The sequence below is a fragment of the Oncorhynchus kisutch genome, linkage group LG18 (assembly GCF_002021735.2).
Source record: "Oncorhynchus kisutch isolate 150728-3 linkage group LG18, Okis_V2, whole genome shotgun sequence".
NCBI classification, from domain to species: Eukaryota; Metazoa; Chordata; class Actinopteri; order Salmoniformes; family Salmonidae; genus Oncorhynchus; species Oncorhynchus kisutch.
In genome coordinates, this window is record NC_034191.2 from 33,350,990 (window position 1) to 33,369,174 (window position 18,185).

The 18,185-nt window shown below is 40.7% G+C and overlaps 2 protein-coding genes and 1 pseudogene across 2 annotated transcripts; all 3 read right to left on the reverse strand.

The window, feature by feature from the left end:
• Positions 1 to 6,265: 6,265 nt before the first annotated feature.
• Positions 6,266 to 7,780, reverse strand: LOC109909405 (olfactory receptor 11A1-like). Its single transcript, XM_031796433.1, has one exon. The coding sequence runs from the start codon at positions 7,439 to 7,441 to the stop codon at positions 6,509 to 6,511; it is 933 nt and encodes a 310-aa protein (XP_031652293.1). The 5' UTR covers positions 7,442 to 7,780; the 3' UTR covers positions 6,266 to 6,508.
• Positions 7,781 to 15,985: 8,205 nt separating this feature from the next.
• Positions 15,986 to 16,723, reverse strand: LOC109909406 (olfactory receptor 52K1-like; annotated as a pseudogene).
• Positions 16,095 to 18,185, reverse strand: LOC116354782 (olfactory receptor 11A1-like). Its single transcript, XM_031796291.1, has one exon. It carries the CDS (start codon positions 17,875 to 17,877, stop codon positions 16,945 to 16,947), a length of 933 nt encoding a protein of 310 aa, XP_031652151.1. The 5' UTR covers positions 17,878 to 18,185; the 3' UTR covers positions 16,095 to 16,944.

The window sequence follows — 18,185 nt, forward strand, 5'->3', positions numbered from 1 at the left end:
AACAGGCAGTGATGTAACCAGTCATGCTCTCGATGGTGCAGTTGTAGATCCTTTTGAGGATCTGAGGACACACGCCAAATCTTTTCAGTCTCCTGAGGGGGAATAGGTTTTGTCGTGCCCTCTTCACGGGTGTCTTGGTGTGCTAGGACCATGTTACTTATTGGTGATGTGGACACCAAGGTACTTGAAGCTCTCAACCTTCACCACTACAGCCCTGTCGATGAGAATGGGGGCATGTTCGGTCCTCCTTTTCTTGTAGTCCACAATAATCATCTCCTTTGTCTTGATCACGTTGAGGGAGAGGTTGTTGTCCTGGCACCACACGGCCAGGTCTCTAACCTCCTACCTATAGGCTGCTTCATCGTTGTCGGTGATCAGGCCTACTACGCCGATGACGGTGTTGGAGTCGTTCCTGACCGTGCAGTCATGAGTGAACAGGGAGTACAGGAAGTGACTGAGCAAGCACCCCTGAGGGTTCCCCGTGTTGAGGATCAGAGTGGCGGATGTGTTGTTACCTACCCTTAACACCTGGGGGCGGTCCATCAGGAAGATCCAGTTGCAGAGGGAAGTGTTTAGTCCCATAGTCCTTAGCTTAGTGATGAGCTTTGAGGGCACTATGGTGTTGAACGTTGAGCTGTAGTCAATGAACAGCATTCTTACATAGGTGTTCCTTTTAGGTGTATCTGTTAGGGTGGTATAAAAATTGGAGTGGGTCTAGGGTTTCTGGGATAATGGTGTTGTTGTGAGGCATGACCAGCCTTTCAAAGCATTTCATGGCTACAGACATGAGTACTACAGGTCGGTAGTCATTTAGGCAGGTTAGCTTAGTGTTCTTTTGCACAGGGACTATGGCCGTCTGTTTGAGACATGTTGCTATTACAGACTCAGACAGGGAGGTTGAAAATGTCAGTGTAGACACTTGCCAGTTGGTCAGCGCATGCTCAGAGTACACGTCCTGGTAATTCATCTGGCCCTACTGCCCTGTGAATGTGGACCTGTTTAAAGGTCTTACTCACATCGGCTGTGGAGAACATGATCACACAGTCGTCCAGAACAGCAGATGCTCTCATGTTTCAGTGCTACTTGCCTCAAAGCGAGCATAGAAGTAATTGAGCTGGTCTGGTAAGCTCGTAGTCACAGCGCTCCAGGACAAGTTGTCTACAGAAGTAAAGGAACTTAAAATCAAGAAATTCAACCAAGACAAAAAAGACAAGGCCGATGGTAAAGTCTACTTCTGGAGAAACCCTGACAAAAGAGGTCCTGCTCCCCCTCTCCGTGACAGACACAGGAGGGATGCCGCTTACTTCGAGCCACCCTTGTCTGATCAACGCTCTACAACCAGCGCCTCATCGGCTTCCAGTGGTAGTTTTTTTTCAACAAGAGACTGGACGGACGGAAAGGCGGAAGTGGCCGCAGGCACGCGCATCGACGAGATGCCGCATCCGACGGGGTAAGAAGAAATGTCTATCAGGGGCAGAGGAGACCGTTCACACGGTCCCAGAACTCACGGGACTGAGTGTCTTTAATTTATCAAGCAAGATATTGAGCCCTGCCCATGTCTCTTTGCTTAATAAAGGGTAATCTTTTGTGCCTACAACCCAGTGCAATGATTTTGATGTTAAGGTAGACATGTTTAAGTTTTTTTAGAAATATCAGTTTAAGGGAATACTTTAGCTCCCCTAATTCTGACACTTCTATTGAACCAGTAGGTTGCTCTCCTGCACATACTCCGACTCCTTTTAGAAGCAAGAGTTATTTTATACCTCCAGCCAATCGCAATCACTCTATCGAGACATATTGCAGACTTGTGGAAAATTATGTTGGACATCTCCTTAAGAATAAACAGGGGTCCAAATCTTTCCATAATTTACCTAAGGATGAAAAACAAGCTTTGCTTGATTTACAATCCGATACATCAGTCATTATTCGTCCTGCTGATAAGGGTGGGTCGGTTGTACTCATGGATAGGACAGTTTTTGTACATGAGTGTCATAGACAGCTGCTTGACAACACCTTATACAAGAAACTCAGAAGTGACCCCACTTCCCAATTTCAGAATACTATTTTTGCTGTCCTAGATGGGTATTTAAGTTCTGGTCAGATAAACAAAAAAGAACATGATTTTTTGGCTATTTTTGGCTACACCCTAAAATTGCTACTTTCTATACTTTGCCGAAATTACACAAGAATGTTACACAACCTCCAGGGCGCCCTTTTGTAGCGGGCATTGATGCAGTAACGGCCCCTCTATCTACTTTTGTTGACTTTTTTATTAGACCACTCGCAGAACAGCTCCCCTCCTTTGTAAAGGACACCAGCAGTATGATCTCTATCATTGAATCTCTTGATCCTCTCCCTGAGAATACCTTGTTAGTTACTTTTGATGTTGAGTCGTTATACACAAATGTTCCACATGAGGGCGGTATTGAAGCTATGGAACATTTTCTTCTGCAACGTGACCTTAATGAACAGTGGCTGAAATAGTACTCACGCATAACTATTTCATGTTTCTAAATTATTTCTTTATTCAGACGAAAGGTACTGCTATGGGATCCCCCATGGATCCTAACTATGCTAATTTGTAAGTGGATTACATGGAGAAACAGTCTATTTTCAATCCTCTCAAAAATGTTTTCTTGCCTCACATTATTTGGAAACGGTATATTGATGATTTTTTAGTTCTATGGAGGGGTGATGCAAAACAGCTCCAGGCATTCCATGCTTTTCTTAACTCCTGTTCTGATTATTTGAGATTTACTATGCAATCTGACACATGTCAAATCAGTTTTCTTGATCTTCTGATCTTGTGTGAAGATAATGTTCTATACACTGATCTTTACAGGGAGCCTACTGATCGTGACAGTTTGTTGAGGGCTGATAGTTGTCACCCACTTCCCTTGAAAAATTGTTTGCCCTACAGCCAATTCTGTCGAATCAAAAGAATTTGCAAAAAACAGTCAGATTTCGACAGAAACATGGCTGAGACGCAAAGAAAGTTCAAGGAGAGGGGCTACAAGAATGATCAGATTAATATTGCCATTGAGAAAATTCAAAACAAAACGAGACATTACCTTTTTCAAGGTCAGTCTCGCAAAAAGACGCATTCTTGTGTTCTAACTACCCGCTATTCAAAGTGCTCTGAACAAATTAAGGACAAACATTGGCACATCCTAAAATCCGATGATAGTCTCGGTAATGTGTTTTCGGACCTTCCCTTGGTCGTATTCTCGCGGGGCAGAAATCTCAGAGACCAATTGGTACACTCTGATTTACAAACCCAAGATATTCCTGAACAACGTCTATTTGCGCCCCTACTGGATGGAAATTACAAATGTAATGGCTGTGCTCAATGCAATGGCACTTATAAATGTAGATCCTTCAAACACCCACAAACAGGGAAATCGATCCCAATCAAAGGTGTTATTACGTGCTCCACTAAGGCAGTTATTTATCTTATAATTTGTCCTTGTGGTAAAAATGATGTAGGTAAAACAAAGCGCGATTTAAAAGTACGTATCTCAGAGCATCGTAGCACCATTAGGTGTACAAACTTTACTTATCCAGTTGCGGCCCACTTCTTGGAGGCAGGCCACTCGATTTTGTCTCTGCGTTATATTGGCATCGAACATGTCACCCTCCCTAGGAGAGGGGTGACCTTGATAATTTATTGTTAAAACGAGAGGCTGCCTGGATCTTTAACTTAAAGACCCTTGCGCCCTTCGGTCTCAACGTATAGCCATTCTTGTGATTATTGTGACTTTGCGATTGTAATTGTTTGTAAGCTTGTGTAGTCAAATTAATCTATGATCGTATGCTATCCATTTGTTGTTTTTATGCTGTTCTTTGTATGACATTTTAATATTTGATAATTAACCAATGATATTAGGCCACTCTTGGCCATGATTACAGACTCCTGTGTCTTTTTACACTACATAAACGAGTCATCCTGCAGTGTTTGTGATTATACCCTTTTTGGGTATACAATGCCTTGCGAAAGTATTCGGCCCCCTTGAACTTTGCGACCTTTTGCCACATTTCAGGCTTCAAACATAAAGATGTAAAACTGTATTTTTTTGTGAAGAATCAACAACAAGTGTGACACAATCATGAAGTGGAACGACATTTATTGGATATTTCAAACTTTTTTAACAACTAAAAAACTGAAAAATTGGGCGTGTAAAATTATTTACTGGGTTAGAGTCCCGCTCCTTGAAAGCTGCCGCTCTACCCTTTAGCTCAGTGCGGATGTTGCCTGTAATCCATGGCTTCTGGTTGGGGTATGTACGTACAGTCACTGTGAGGACAATGTCATCAATGCATTTGTTGACGAAGCCAGTGACTGATGTGGTGTACTCCTCAGTGCCATCGGAAAAATCCCGGAACATATAGTCTCTGCTAGCAAAATTGTCCTGTAGCTTAGCATCTGTTTCATCTGACCATTTTTTTTTATTGACCGAGTCACTGGTGCTTCCTGCTTTAATTTTTGCTTGTAAGCAGGAATCAGGAGGATATAATTATGGTCAGATTTGCCAAATGGAGGGTAAGGGAGAGCTTTATAAATGTCTCTGTGTGTGGCGTAAAGGTGGTCTAGAGTTTTTTTCCCTGTGTTTGCACACTTAACATGCTGGTAGAGATTTGGTAAAACAAATTTAAGTTTCCCTTCATTAACCTGCTGAGTGTAGGGGGCAGTATTTTGATGTTTGGATAGAAAACGTACCCAAATGAAACTGCCTCTTTCTCAGGCCCAGAATCTAGTATATGTATATAATTGTTAGATTAGGATAGAAAACATTCTAAAGTTTCCAAAACTGTCAAAATATTGTCTGTGAGTATAACAGAACTGATATTGCAGGCGAAAACCTGAGGAAAATCCAACCCGGAAGTGCTGTTTTTCCTGAAAGCTCTCTGTTCCATTGCCTGCCTTCGCTCCATTTAAAGAGATATCAACCAACCAGATTCATTTTCCTATGGGTTCCACATGTTGTGAACAGTTTTAGACATAGTTTCAGGCTTTTATTTTGAAAAATGAGCGAGAAAGATCACATCGCGTCATTGGATGGCTGGGTGCCAGCAGCAATGCGCAACAGCTTGGAGCAGACATTTTCTCTCTCTCTCCTATTGAAGAAGCTACAGTCCGGGTGAAATATTATCGACTATGTATTGTAAAAACAACCTGGTGGTGTCAGGAAAATAACCTCACACTGAACATCAACAAAACAAAGGAGATGGTCATGGACTTCAGGAAATAGCAGAGGGAGCACCCCCCGATCTACATCGACGGGACACCAGTGGAGAAGGTGGAACATGTTAAGTTCCTCTGCGTACACATCACCGACAAACTGAAATGGTCCACCCACACAGACAGTTTGGCGAAGAAGGCGCAACCTCAGGAGGCTGAAGAAATTTGGCCTGTCATCTAAACCCCTCACAGACCTTTATAGATGCACAATTAAGAGCATCCTGTCGGCCTGCATTACCGCCTGGTTCAGCAACTGCACTGCCCAGAACAGCAGGGCTCTCCAGAGGGTGGTGCGGTCTACACAATGTATAACTGGGGGCAAACTATCTGCCCTCCAGGACACCTACAGCACCCAATGTCACATGAATGCCAAAAAGATCATCAAGGACAACAACCACCCAAGCCACTGCCTGTTCACCCAGCTATCATCCAGAAGGCAAAGTCGGTACAGGTGCTTCAAAGCTGGGACCGAGAGAATGAAAAACAGATTCTATCTCAAGGACATCAGACAGTTAAATAGCCGTCACTAGCACAGAGAGGCTGCAGCCTACATACACAGACTTGAAATCATTGGCCACTTTAATAAATGGAACACTAGTCACTTTAATAATGTCACTTTAATAAAGTTGACATATCTTGCATTACTCATCTCAGATGTGTATACTGTATTCTGTACTATCTACTGTATCTCAGTCTATGCCACTCTGACATTGCTTGTCCATATATTTATATATTCTTAATTCCAGTACTTTACTTACATTTGTGTGTATTAGGCATTTGTTGTGAAATTGTTAGATGTTACTTGTTAGATATTGCTGCACTGCCGGAACTAGAAGCACAAGCATTTCACTACACCCGCAATAACATCTGATAAACACGTGTATGTGACAAATCAAATGTGAGTTGATAAACATTCACCATTGGCACTATATGTTGAGTTTTTGACGAGCAAGTAGCAACTCATTTTATTCTATTCACTCAGTCTATTTATTAACAAACCCAAACATCTGCCAGCAGAAAATACATTTTCGTCCTAATATTGAAAAATGTAGAAAACCAGACAAGTTTTAAAACAGAGGCTTGGGGGTCACCTTATTTAATTGGTTAATTATAAAATATCAGATATCTAAAATGACAACACTCTAGGTAAAAATAAAATATATGATTTCTTAAATAATTTGCCAAAAATACAATGTATTTGTACAGTCTAAAGAAGCAAAAAGAAGCAGCAACACACAATTAATTATTACCAAAAAAATAACAATCAGATTATGTTTTAGGTCCAAGCCTCAATACCTTTTTACAAGCCTGCCTGATTTTAGCCATCCTAATGCCATACATAATAGGATTGAAAAGTGGTGGACATATGAGAAAATAAACCAATAAAATAGTGCGAAGTATAGGTGGAAGATGTGCAGTATCATATCTGCCTTGCAGAATCACAAATAACCAGCCAGAGGAGAAGTTCAGCAAAGAGGCTATATGTGGCATACAGGTGTTAAATGCTTTCTGTTTCGTCTCTTTTGAAGACTTTAAACATATTTGTAGAATTCTTACATATGAGTATATGGTAGGACATATAGTACAAGAAAAAGAAAGCACAGTGCCAACAAGACCCCATATGTTATTCAGCATAGTATTTGAACAGGCAAGCTTGACTATCGAGTAGTTGTCACAATACAGTCTGTCTAGAACATTACCACAAAATCGCAGTCGCAAACTCAGGGAGATAACGATGGCATTGAGGAAAAAAGAATACAACCAGGACAGCAGAATTAAGCCCAAAACTATTTTAGGTGTCATAATATTATTATACTGTAGAGGATAACAAATAGAGATGTACCTGTCATATGACATAACTGATAAATTACTAAATTCTGTTAAACCGTATGTGTACAACACATAAATCTGGAGATAACAATAAAGAAGGGAAATATCATTTGTGTCAGACAGCAAGTAAAACATGAGAGCAGGAAACAAACCAGTGCTCCCATACAACTGATTAACAAACAAAGCACATAGAAACAGATACATGGGTTCATGAAGGCTTCTTTCAATGCAGATAACTCCAATAAGTAAAGTATTGGCAAGAATGATGGCAAAATATAAAACAGTTACGACAGCAAAGTAGAAATACTTCAATTGTCCGATATCACCGTATGCAGCAAGCCTGAAGACCTTAAAGTGAGTAGAGTTTTCCATGGTCCTGGTAGATGGTAAAGGTGTGCTGTCAAATTTAGATGAAGAGTAGATAATCCTCTATAGTACTGTAGCTTAAATATAAATTGAAACAATGAAATCACAAGGACCAGACAACCTAAATGAAACATTCATTGACCTGTTCTTCTTACAGTGATAGATTTTCCCACATCTATACTCACCAATATAGATGCTTTTTCATTCTCCTGATAACATAATTCATAGCCTAAATCAAACAATATTATACTTTGTATCTTGCACTCGTATTACTTATTACATTAAAATGCTAAATAAATTGATTACATCTAAAGTATGCCAATTCCTACGTTTATACCGACCATTTCTAATCCATGTTGAACTGCTTAAACTCAGCTCCTCACTTGATTATTATACTTGTGGGGGGGGGGGGGGGGGGGGGGGTCATGGTGTGATATGCAAATAAGCACCAATACCTGGGGAAAATTTTTTATTTTCAGAGTCAAGGAAACCATATTGAGAAAACAGATACAATTTTGTAACACAGGCCTTCCAAGGGGTTCAAATCCTTTCCTAAATTCGATAGAAATACAACAATTCATAGAGAATAGTATATTAAACAGGGCATGTCTAGCTGGTATAGAGTCAATTTGCGGGGGGACCGATTTGTTGAGGTAATTGAGGTAAAATGTAGTGCCTTGCGGTCGGAGGCAGAGAGAACAGTCTATGACTAGGGTGGCTGGAGTCTTTGACAATTTTTAGGCCTTCCTCTGACACCGCCTGGTATAGAGGTCCTCGATGGCAGGAAGCTTGGCCCAAGTGATGTACTGGGCCGTACACACTACCCTTTGTAGTGCCTTGCGGGTGGAGGCCAAGCAGTTGCCATAACAGGCAGTGATGTAACCAGTCAGGATGCTCTCGATGGTGCAGTTGTAGATCCATTTGAGGATCTGAGGACACATGCCAAATCTTTTCAGTCTCCTGAGGGGGAATAGGTTTTGTCGTGCCCTCTTCACGGGTGTCTTGGTGTGCTAGGACCATGTTACTTATTGGTGATGTGGACACCAAGGTACTTGAAGCTCTCAACCTTCTCCACTACAGCCCTGTCGATGAGAATGGGGGCATGTTCGGTCCTCCTTTTCTTGTAGTCCACAATCATCCTCTCGTTTGTCTTGATCACGTTGAGGGAGAGGTTGTTGTCCTGGCACCACACGGCCAGGTCTCTGACCTCCTACCTATAGGCTGCTTCATCGTTGTCTGTGATCAGGCCTACTACCGGTATCGGCAGACTTGATGACAGTGTTGGAGTCGTTCCTGACCGTGCAGTCATGAGTGAACAGGGAGTACAGGAAGTGACTGAGCAAGCACCCCTGAGGGTTCCCCGTGTTGAGGATCAGAGTGGCGGATGTGTTGTTACCTACCCTTAACACCTGGGGGCGGTCCATCAGGAAGATCCAGTTGCAGAGGGAAGTGTTTAGTCCCATAGTCCTTAGCTTAGTGATGAGCTTTGAGGGCACTATGGTGTTGAACGTTGAGCTGTAGTCAATGAACAGCATTCTTACATAGGTTTTCCTTTTGTCCAGATGGGAAAGGGCAGTGTGGAGTGCAATAGAGATTATATCATCTGTGTATCTGTTAGGGTAGTATAAACATTGGAGTGGGTCTAGGGTTTCTGGGATAATGGTGTTGTTGTGAGGCATGACCAGCCTTTCAAAGCATTTCATGGCTACAGACATGAGTACTACAGGTCAGTAGTCATTTAGGCAGGTTAGCTTAGTGTTCTTTTGCACAGGGACTATGGTCTGCTTGAGACATGTTGGTATTACAGACTCAGACAGGGAGGTTGAAAATGTCAGTGTAGACACTTGCCAGTTGGTCAGCGCATGCTCAGAGTACACGTCCTGGTAATTCATCTGGCCCTACTGCCCTGTGAATGTGGACCTGTTTAAAGGTCTTACTCACATCGGCTGTGGAGGACATGATCACACAGTCATCCAGAACAGCGGATGCTCTCATGCATGTTTCAGTGCTACTTGTCTCAAAGCGAGCATAGAAGTAATTGAGCTGGTCTGGTAAGCTCGTAGTCACAGCGCTCCAGGACAAGTTGTCTACAGAAGTAAAGGAACTTAAAATCAAGAAATTCAACCAAGGCAAAAAAGACAAGGCTGATGGTAAAGTCTACTTCTGGAGAAACCCTGACAAAAGAGGTCCTGCTCCCCCTCTCCGTGACAGACGCAGGAGGGATGCCGCTTACTTCGATCCACCCTTGTCTGATCAACGCTCTACAACCAGCGCCTCATCGGCTTCCAGTGGTAGTTTTTTATTCAACGAGAGACTGGATGGACGGAAAGGCGGAAGTGGCCGCAGGCACGCGCATCGACGAGATGCCGCACCCGACGGGGTAAGAAGAAATGTCTATCAGAGGCAGAGGAGACCGTTCACACGGTCCCAGAACTCACGGGACTGAGTGTCTTTAATTTATCAAGCAGGATATTGAGCCCTGCCCATGTCTCTCTGCTTAATAAAGGGTAATCTTTTGTGCCTACAACCCAGTGCAACGATTTTGATGTTAAGGTAGACATGTTTAAGTTTTTTAGAAATATCCGTTTAAGGGAATACTTTAGCTCCCCTAATTCTGACACTTCTATATAACCAGTAGTTTGCTCTCCTGCACATACTCCAACTCCTTTTAGAAGCAAGAGTTATTTTATACCTCCAGCCAATCGCAATCACTCTATCGAGACATATTGCAGACTTGTGGAAAATTATGTTGGACATCTCCTTAAGAATAAACAGGGGTCCAAATCTTTCCATAATTTACCTAAGGATGAAAAACAAGCTTTGCTTGATTTACAATCCGATACATCAGTCATTATTCGTCCTGCTGATAAGGGTGGGTCGGTTGTACTCATGGATAGGACAGTTTTTGTACATGAGTGTCATAGACAGCTGCTTGACAACACCTTATACAAGAAACTCAGAAGTGACCCCACTTCCCAATTTCAGAATACTATTTTTACTGTCCTAGATGGGTATTTAAGTTCTGGTCAGATAACCAAAAAAGAACATGATTTTTTGGCTATTCAACACCCTAAAATTGCTACTTTGTATACTTTGCCGAAATTACACAAGAATGTTACACAACCTCCAGGGCGCCCTATTGTAGCGGGCATTGATGCAGTAACGGCCCCTCTATCTACTTTTGTTGACTTTTTTATTAGACCACTCGCAGAACAGCTCCCCTCCTTTGTAAAGGACACCAGCAGTATGATCTCTATCATTGAATCTCTTGATCCTCTCCCTGAGAATACCTTGTTAGTTACTTTTGATGTTGAGTCGTTATACACAAATATTCCACACAAGGGCGGTATTGAAGCTATGGAACATTTTCTTCTGCAACGTGACCCTAATGAACAGTGGCTGAAATAGTACTCACGCATAACTATTTCATGTTTCTAAATTATTTCTTTATTCAGACGAAAGGTACTGCTATGGGATCCCCCATGGATCCTACCTATGCTAATTTGTATGTGGATTACATGGAGAATCAGTCTATTTTCAATCCTCTAAAAAAATGTGTTCTTGCCTCACATTATTTGGAAATGGTATATTGATTATATTTTTGTTCTATGGAGGGGTGATGCAAAACAGCTCCAGGCATTCCATGCTTTTCTTAACTCCTGTTCTGATCATTTGAGATTTACTATGCAATCTGACACATGTCAAATCAGTTTTCCTGATCTTCTGATCTTGTGTGAAGATAATGTTCTATACACTGATCTTTACAGGAAGCCTACTGATCGTGACAGTTTGTTGAGGGCTGATAGTTGTCACCCACTTCCCTTAAAAAATTGTTTGCCCTACAGCCAATTCTGTCGAATCAAAAGAATTTGCAAAAAACAATCAGATTTCGACAGAAATATGGCTGAGACGCAAAGAAAGTTCAAGGAGAGGGGCTAGAAGAATCAGATCAGATTAATATCGCAAAAAGACGCGTTCTTGTGTTCTAACTACCCGCTATTCAAAGTGCTCTGAACAAATTAAGGGAATTGTTCACAAACATTGGCACATCCTAAAATCCGATGATAGTCTCGGTAATGTGTTTTCGGACCTTCCCTTGGTCGTATTCTCGCAGGGCAGAAATCTCAGAGACCAATTGGTACACTCTGATTTACCACCCCAAGATCTGTGCTCAATGCAATGGCACTTATAAATGTAGATCCTTCAAACACCCACAAACAGGGAAATCAATCCCAATCAAAGGTGTTATTACGTGCTCCACTAAGGCAGTTATTTATCTTATAACTTGTCCTTGTGGAAAAAATGATGTAGGTAAAACAAAGCGCAAATTAAAAGTACCTATCTCAGAGCATCGTAGCACCATTAGGTGTAAAAACTTTACTTATCCAGTTGCGGCCCACTTCTTGGAGGCAGGCCACTCGATTTTGTCTCTGCGTTATATTGGCATCGAACATGTCACCCTCCCTAGGAGAGGGGTGACCTTGATAATTTATTGTTAAAACGAGAGGCTGCCTGGATCTTTAACTTAAAGACCCTTGCGCCCTTCGGTCTCAACGTAGACTTTGATCTGAAGCCATTCTTGTGATTATTGTGACTTTGCCATTGTAATTGTTTGTAAGCTTGTGTAGTTAAATTAATCTATGATCGTATGCTATCCATTTGTTGTTTGTATGCTGTTCTTTGTATGACATTTTAATATTTGATAATTAACCAATGATATTAGGCCACTCTTGGCCATGATTACAGACTCCTGTGTCTTTTGACACTACATAAACGAGTCATCCTGCAGTGTTTGTGATTATACCCTGATGAAGACAGCTTGGCTGTCGAAACGTTGATAATTACATTTTTTCATCTGAGCTCCTAGAGTGTGCGGCTCTCTTTTATTTTCAAGGCTCGTGTCACTGGGTAGCTCTCGGCTGTGCTTCCCATTGTAGTCTGTAATATTTTGCAAGCCCTCCAACATCTGACGAACGTCAGGGTCAGCAGAGTACGATTCGATCTTGTATTGACGCTGGTTGGGGTATGTACGTACAGTCACTGTGGGGACAACGTCATCGATGCATTTATTGACGAAGCCAGTGACTGATGTGGTGTACTCCTCAATGCCATTGGAAGAATCCCGGAACATATAGTCTCTGCTAGCAAAATTGTCCTGTAGCTTAGCATCTGTTTCATCTGACCATTTTTTTTTATTGACCGAGTCACTGGTGCTTCCTGCTTTAATTTTTGCTTGTAAGCAGGAATCAGGAGGATATAATTATGGTCAGATTTGCCAAATGGAGGGTAAGGGAGAGCTTTATAAATGTCTCTGTGTGTGGAGTAAAGGTGGTCTAGAGTTTTTTTCCCTGTGTTTGCACACTTAACATACTGGTAGAGATTTGGTAAAACAAATTTAAGTTTCCCTTCATTAACCTGCTGAGTGTAGGGGGCAGTATTTTGATGTTTGGATAAAAAACGTACCCAAATGAAACTGCCTATTTCTCAGGCCCAGAATCTAGAATATGCATATAATTTTTAGATTAGGATAGAAAACACTCTAAAGTTTCCAAAACTGTCAAAATATTGTCTGTGAGTATAACAGAACTGACATTACAACCTGAGGAAAATCCAACCCGGAAGTGCTGTTTTTCCTGAAAGCTCTCTGTTCCATTGCCTGCCTTCGCTCCATTTAAAGAGATATCAACCAACCAGATTCATTTTCCTATGGGTTCCACATGTTGTGAACAGTCTTTAGACATAGTTTCAGGCTTTTATTTTGAAAAATGAGCGAGAAAGATCACATCGCGTCATTGGATGGCTGGGTGCCTGCAGCATTTAGAATGCGCAACAGCTTGGAGCAGACATTTTCTCTCTCCTATTGAAGAAGCTACAGTCCGGGTGAAATATTATCGATTATATATTGTAAAAACAACCTAAGGATTGATTATAAAAAACACTTGACATGTTTCTACGAACTTTACAGATACTATTTGAAATTTTCGTCTGCCCCGTCGTGCCCGCTCGAGCGTATGGATTTCTGAACAAAAACATCCGAAGATCAGGATGTTGTTCTATCCTGGAGCCTGCTGTTCTATCCTGCCGATACAGTGTAAAACCCACCAGCTGTATGTTCTTCATGTCGTCGTTCAGCCACGACTCGGTGAAACATAAGATATTACAGCTTTTAATGTCCTGTTGGTAGTTTAATCTTTCTCATAGGGCACAATTATATTTTTCAATGATTGCACGTTGTCCAATAGGGTGAATGGTAGTAGGGGTTTATTCGCTCGCCTACAAATTCTCAGAAGGCAACCCGACCTCCGTCCCCTTTTTCTCAGAAAGCAAATGACGGGGATTTGGGCCTGTTCCCGGGAAAGCAGTATATCCTTCACGTGGGACTTGTTAAAGGAAAAAGTTTCTTCCAACTCGTGGTGAGTAATCATTGTTCTGATGTCCAGATGTTATTTTCGGTCATTAGAGCCAATAGCAGGAACGGTATGTACAAAATACGTTTTTTAAAGTTCGTTTTTTACGTTTTTTAAAGTTTAAAGTTCAAAACAACACACGAAAAAACTAACAAAACATCACCGTTGGTTAGGAGCACTTAAAATGTCAGCCATCCTCTCCCCTGCCATTCTTCTCCGGCATCTCTTCTTCTTATTGGTGTCCTTTAGTTGTGGTTTCTTTGGAGCAACTCAACAATGAAGTCTCCTCTGAACAGTTGATGTTGAAATGTGTCTGTTACTTGAACTCTGTGAAGCATATATTTGGGCTGCAATTTCTGAGGCTGGTAACTCTAATGAACTTATCTTCTGCAGTAGCGGTAACTCTTGGTCTTACTTTCCAGTGGCGGTCCTCATGAGAGCCAGTTTCATTATAGCGCTTGATGTTTTTTTCCACAGCACTTGAATAAACTTTAAAAGTTCTTGACATTTTTCGGATTGACTGACCTTCATATCTTAAACTAATGATGGACTGTCGTTTCTCTTCGCTTATTTGAGCTGTTCTTGCCATAATATGGACTTGGTCTTTAATCAAATAGGGTAATCTTCTGTATACCACCCCTACCTTGTCACAACTGATTGGCTTAAACGCATTAAGAAGGAAAAACATTTCACAAATTAACTTTTAACAAGGCACACCTGTTAATTGACATGCATTCCAGGTGACTACCTCATGAATCTGGTTGAGAGAATGCCACATGTGTGCAAAGCTGTTTTCAAAGAAAAGGGTGGCTACTTAGAAGAATCTCAAATATAAAATATATTCTGATTTGTTTAACACTTTTTTGGGATACTACATGATTCAATATGTATTGTTTCATAGTTTTGATGTCTTCACAATTATTCTACAATGTAGAAAATAGTACAAATAAAGAAAAACCCTGGAATGAGTAGGTGTGTCCAAACCCTGGAATGAGTAGGTGTGTCCAAACCCTGGAATGAGTAGGTGTGTCCAAACCCTGGAATGAGTAGGTGTGTCCAAACCCTGGAATGAGTAGGTGTGTCCAAACTTTTGACTGGAACTGTATTTTTAAGAATGAAGCTTTATCAGACCGGCCCAGTAATTAGGGCAAATGCCAGATGGGTCATTCCTTTAGCTCAGTGGCCAGTCTAAAAAGTTGCAAGCGTAGAGATAGATGGAGGACTCGCGTGGCCAAAAGTCACTAGAGTAGTAACTGGGTGGGACTTCATATGGTTTAAGGAAGGATCACATAATTTCATAAAGGGCACAATGAGGGATCAGCTAATGAATTATACTTGTGAGCAAACATTCCATAACTGCTGGCGTCAGTAAATCGCCAACATTGGCTTCATACCTGTTCAAACAACACTCTCTAGGTGGCAGTATGCACCCTTCCAGTATGTTTGAAAACTCATAGAAGTAGTAGAAGAAAATGGACTACTTCAAAATGGAGATGGCCTCAATGGAACTTCCAGTGATCTTACAGACTCCATATAGAGACCCACAGTGGAGGTGTCATAATACCCATAAAACCAAGCCATCAAACAGAGAAATGGTTCCAATTGTTTCAAAAAAATCCCCTATGGAACCATTTCCCTATTTGACTGCCAGGTTTCATGGGTATTATGTGGTACTCTATTGGGACAGACTGAGGTGTCTTTAGATTAAGTGTAGCTGAGTGGGGGATTGGGCTTGTAATTCACATTTCTTCAGAATATCTGATAGATCCGTCATGTCTAGAAGAATACTTTCTTGCCCATTTGTGGAAACAGAACTTATTGTATCCTTTTATCCTTTTAAGTTGTACCCAACCCCCCTGAAACACACGTACATGTCCACTGACATGCTAAAAGAACATTGTTCTTCTAGCAGCATCACTCATTTGACTTTACTACAGTAAAATACATTTAAAGGAAATTCAGAAGAATTCACAGAAATGGAATGCAATACAAAGGAGAAACAAGAGATTAGGTTGATGATCAAAACAATTGTATAAGCATTCAGTTCTGGCAGATGATCCTGTCAGACCTGGGATTCAAACCATCAACCCTGCCCTGCTGCTGTAATATCTAAAGTCATAATTATTACCAGTTTAGGTTCAGATTTTCGATGAGGAAAATCAAGAGTTCGGAAAGATTTTTCTTCTTATAATTTTTGTAATACATGTCCTGATCTTCTTGGTCCTAATACCATATATGATAGGGTGTACCAGTGGTGGGAAAATAGTTAACTGTACTGATATTAATACATTAACCTCTGTGCCTGTTGTAAACAACAGAAAAAAGGATGGCTTGCAGAGAAGTTGATGAATATGTTCTAGTGAGGAGTACACACATTAAAATTCTTCGTTTGTGACTCCTTTGAGGCTTTCAAGCAAACAATATCTTTACATATGAGAGCACAACTAACAACAAAGGTAAAACCACTAGACTTGATATGATACATATATCATACAGGTTGATCAGCGCACTTTCAACACGAGAGCGTTTAACAACTGCTTAGTCATCACAAAAAGTTGTTGTACCTGCACAAAGGGAGCCTTGAAGTGATACACATTTGAAAATATTTATGGAAAAAAGTATGCCAAGGCTAACAACATATTCACTTTAGAAGGGGTCATAATGCAAAAAATATTGAAATGGCCTAAAAATGGAGACATACCTGTCATAAGCCATTACTGCTAGAATAACGTAAGCAAACGTTACATATATATTGCAGAAATGTTTATGTACGGTGGGCCAAGAGACCAGAGCTAAGAGACCAGGGCCAAGAGACCAGAAGAGGCATAACGAGTTGGGGTGTAGGGTCATCCCAAGGATCCCACTTAGCATCTATTTGAGCACAGCTTGAAGGTAGGGAGGGCCGCTCCCCTTGATGCTCTATAGTTATGCAGTTAACTAGCTAATATGACACAACCTTCTGTTACAATACATTATAAACTTGACAATAATATTTGGGCTACAGAGAAATTATTCCAAAATGACACATATCTATACCGTCAATAATAGCAATTATAAGTAATAAAACGCATAATTAAAAGTTACAAAAAAATTACAACCAGGTTATGTTTTAAGGTAACAGCCTAGTAACTTTTTACAAGCCTGCCTGATATTAACCATCCTAATGCCATACATAATAGGATTGAAAAGTGGTGGACATATTGGAAAATAAACTAATAAAATAGTGCGAAGTATAGGTGGAAGATCTGCAGTTTCATATCTGCCTTGTAGAATCAAAAATAAACAGCCAAATAAGAAGTTCAGCAAAGAGGCTATATGTGGCGTACAGGTGTTAAATGCTTTCTGTTTCGTCTCTTTAGAAGACTTTAAACATATCTGTAGAATTCTTACATATGAGTATATGGTAGGACATATAGTACAAGAAAAAGAAAGCACAGTGCCAACAAGACCCCATATGTTATTCAGCATAGTATTTGAACAGGCAAGCTTGACGACTGAGTAGTTGTCACAATACACTCTGTCTAGAATGTTACCACAAAATTGCAGTCGCAAACTCAGGGAGATAACGATGGCATTGAGGAAAAAAGAATACACTTGGGGTAGTAGAATTAAGCCACAAATGGTTTTAGGTGTCATAATATTGTTATACTGTAGAGGATAACAAATAGAGATGTATCTGTCATAGGACATAACTGATAAATTACTAAATTCTGTTATAGCATATGTGTACAACACATAAATCTGGAGATAACAATAAAGAAGGGAAATATCATGTGTGTCAGACAGCAAGTAAAACATGAGAGCAGGAAACAAACCAGTGCTCCCATACAACTGATTAACAAACAAAGCACATAGAAACAGATACATGGGTTCATGAAGGCTTCTTTCAATGCAGATAACTCCAATAAGTAAAGTATTGGCAAGAATGATGACAAAATATATTACAGTCACTACAGCAAAGTAGAAATATTTCAATTGTCCGATATCACCGTATGCAGCAAGCCTAAAGACCTCGTAGTGAGTAGAGTTTTCCATGGTCCTGGGAGTTGGTAAAGATGTGCTGTCAATGTTTGAAGAAGAGGAGCAAATCCTCTATAGTACTGTAACTTCAATATAAGTTAAAACAAAGACCAGACGACCTAAATTGATAACATTGACCTGTTCATGTTACAGTGATACATTTTCCAATTGCTGTACTCACCAATGTAGATGGCTTTTCATTCTCCGGATAACATAATTCATAGCCTAAATCAAACAATATTATACTTTCTATCCTGCACTCATTATTTATTGCATTAAAATGCTAAATATATTTATAAAATTCATGTACTGTTTAGACAGCT

Coding starts and splice junctions, on each gene's coding strand:
- LOC109909405 (XM_031796433.1), bottom strand. CDS start 7,441: ATGGAAAACTCTACTCACTTTAAGGTCTTCAGGCTTGCTGCATACGGT.
- LOC116354782 (XM_031796291.1), bottom strand. CDS start 17,877: ATGGAAAACTCTACTCACTACGAGGTCTTTAGGCTTGCTGCATACGGT.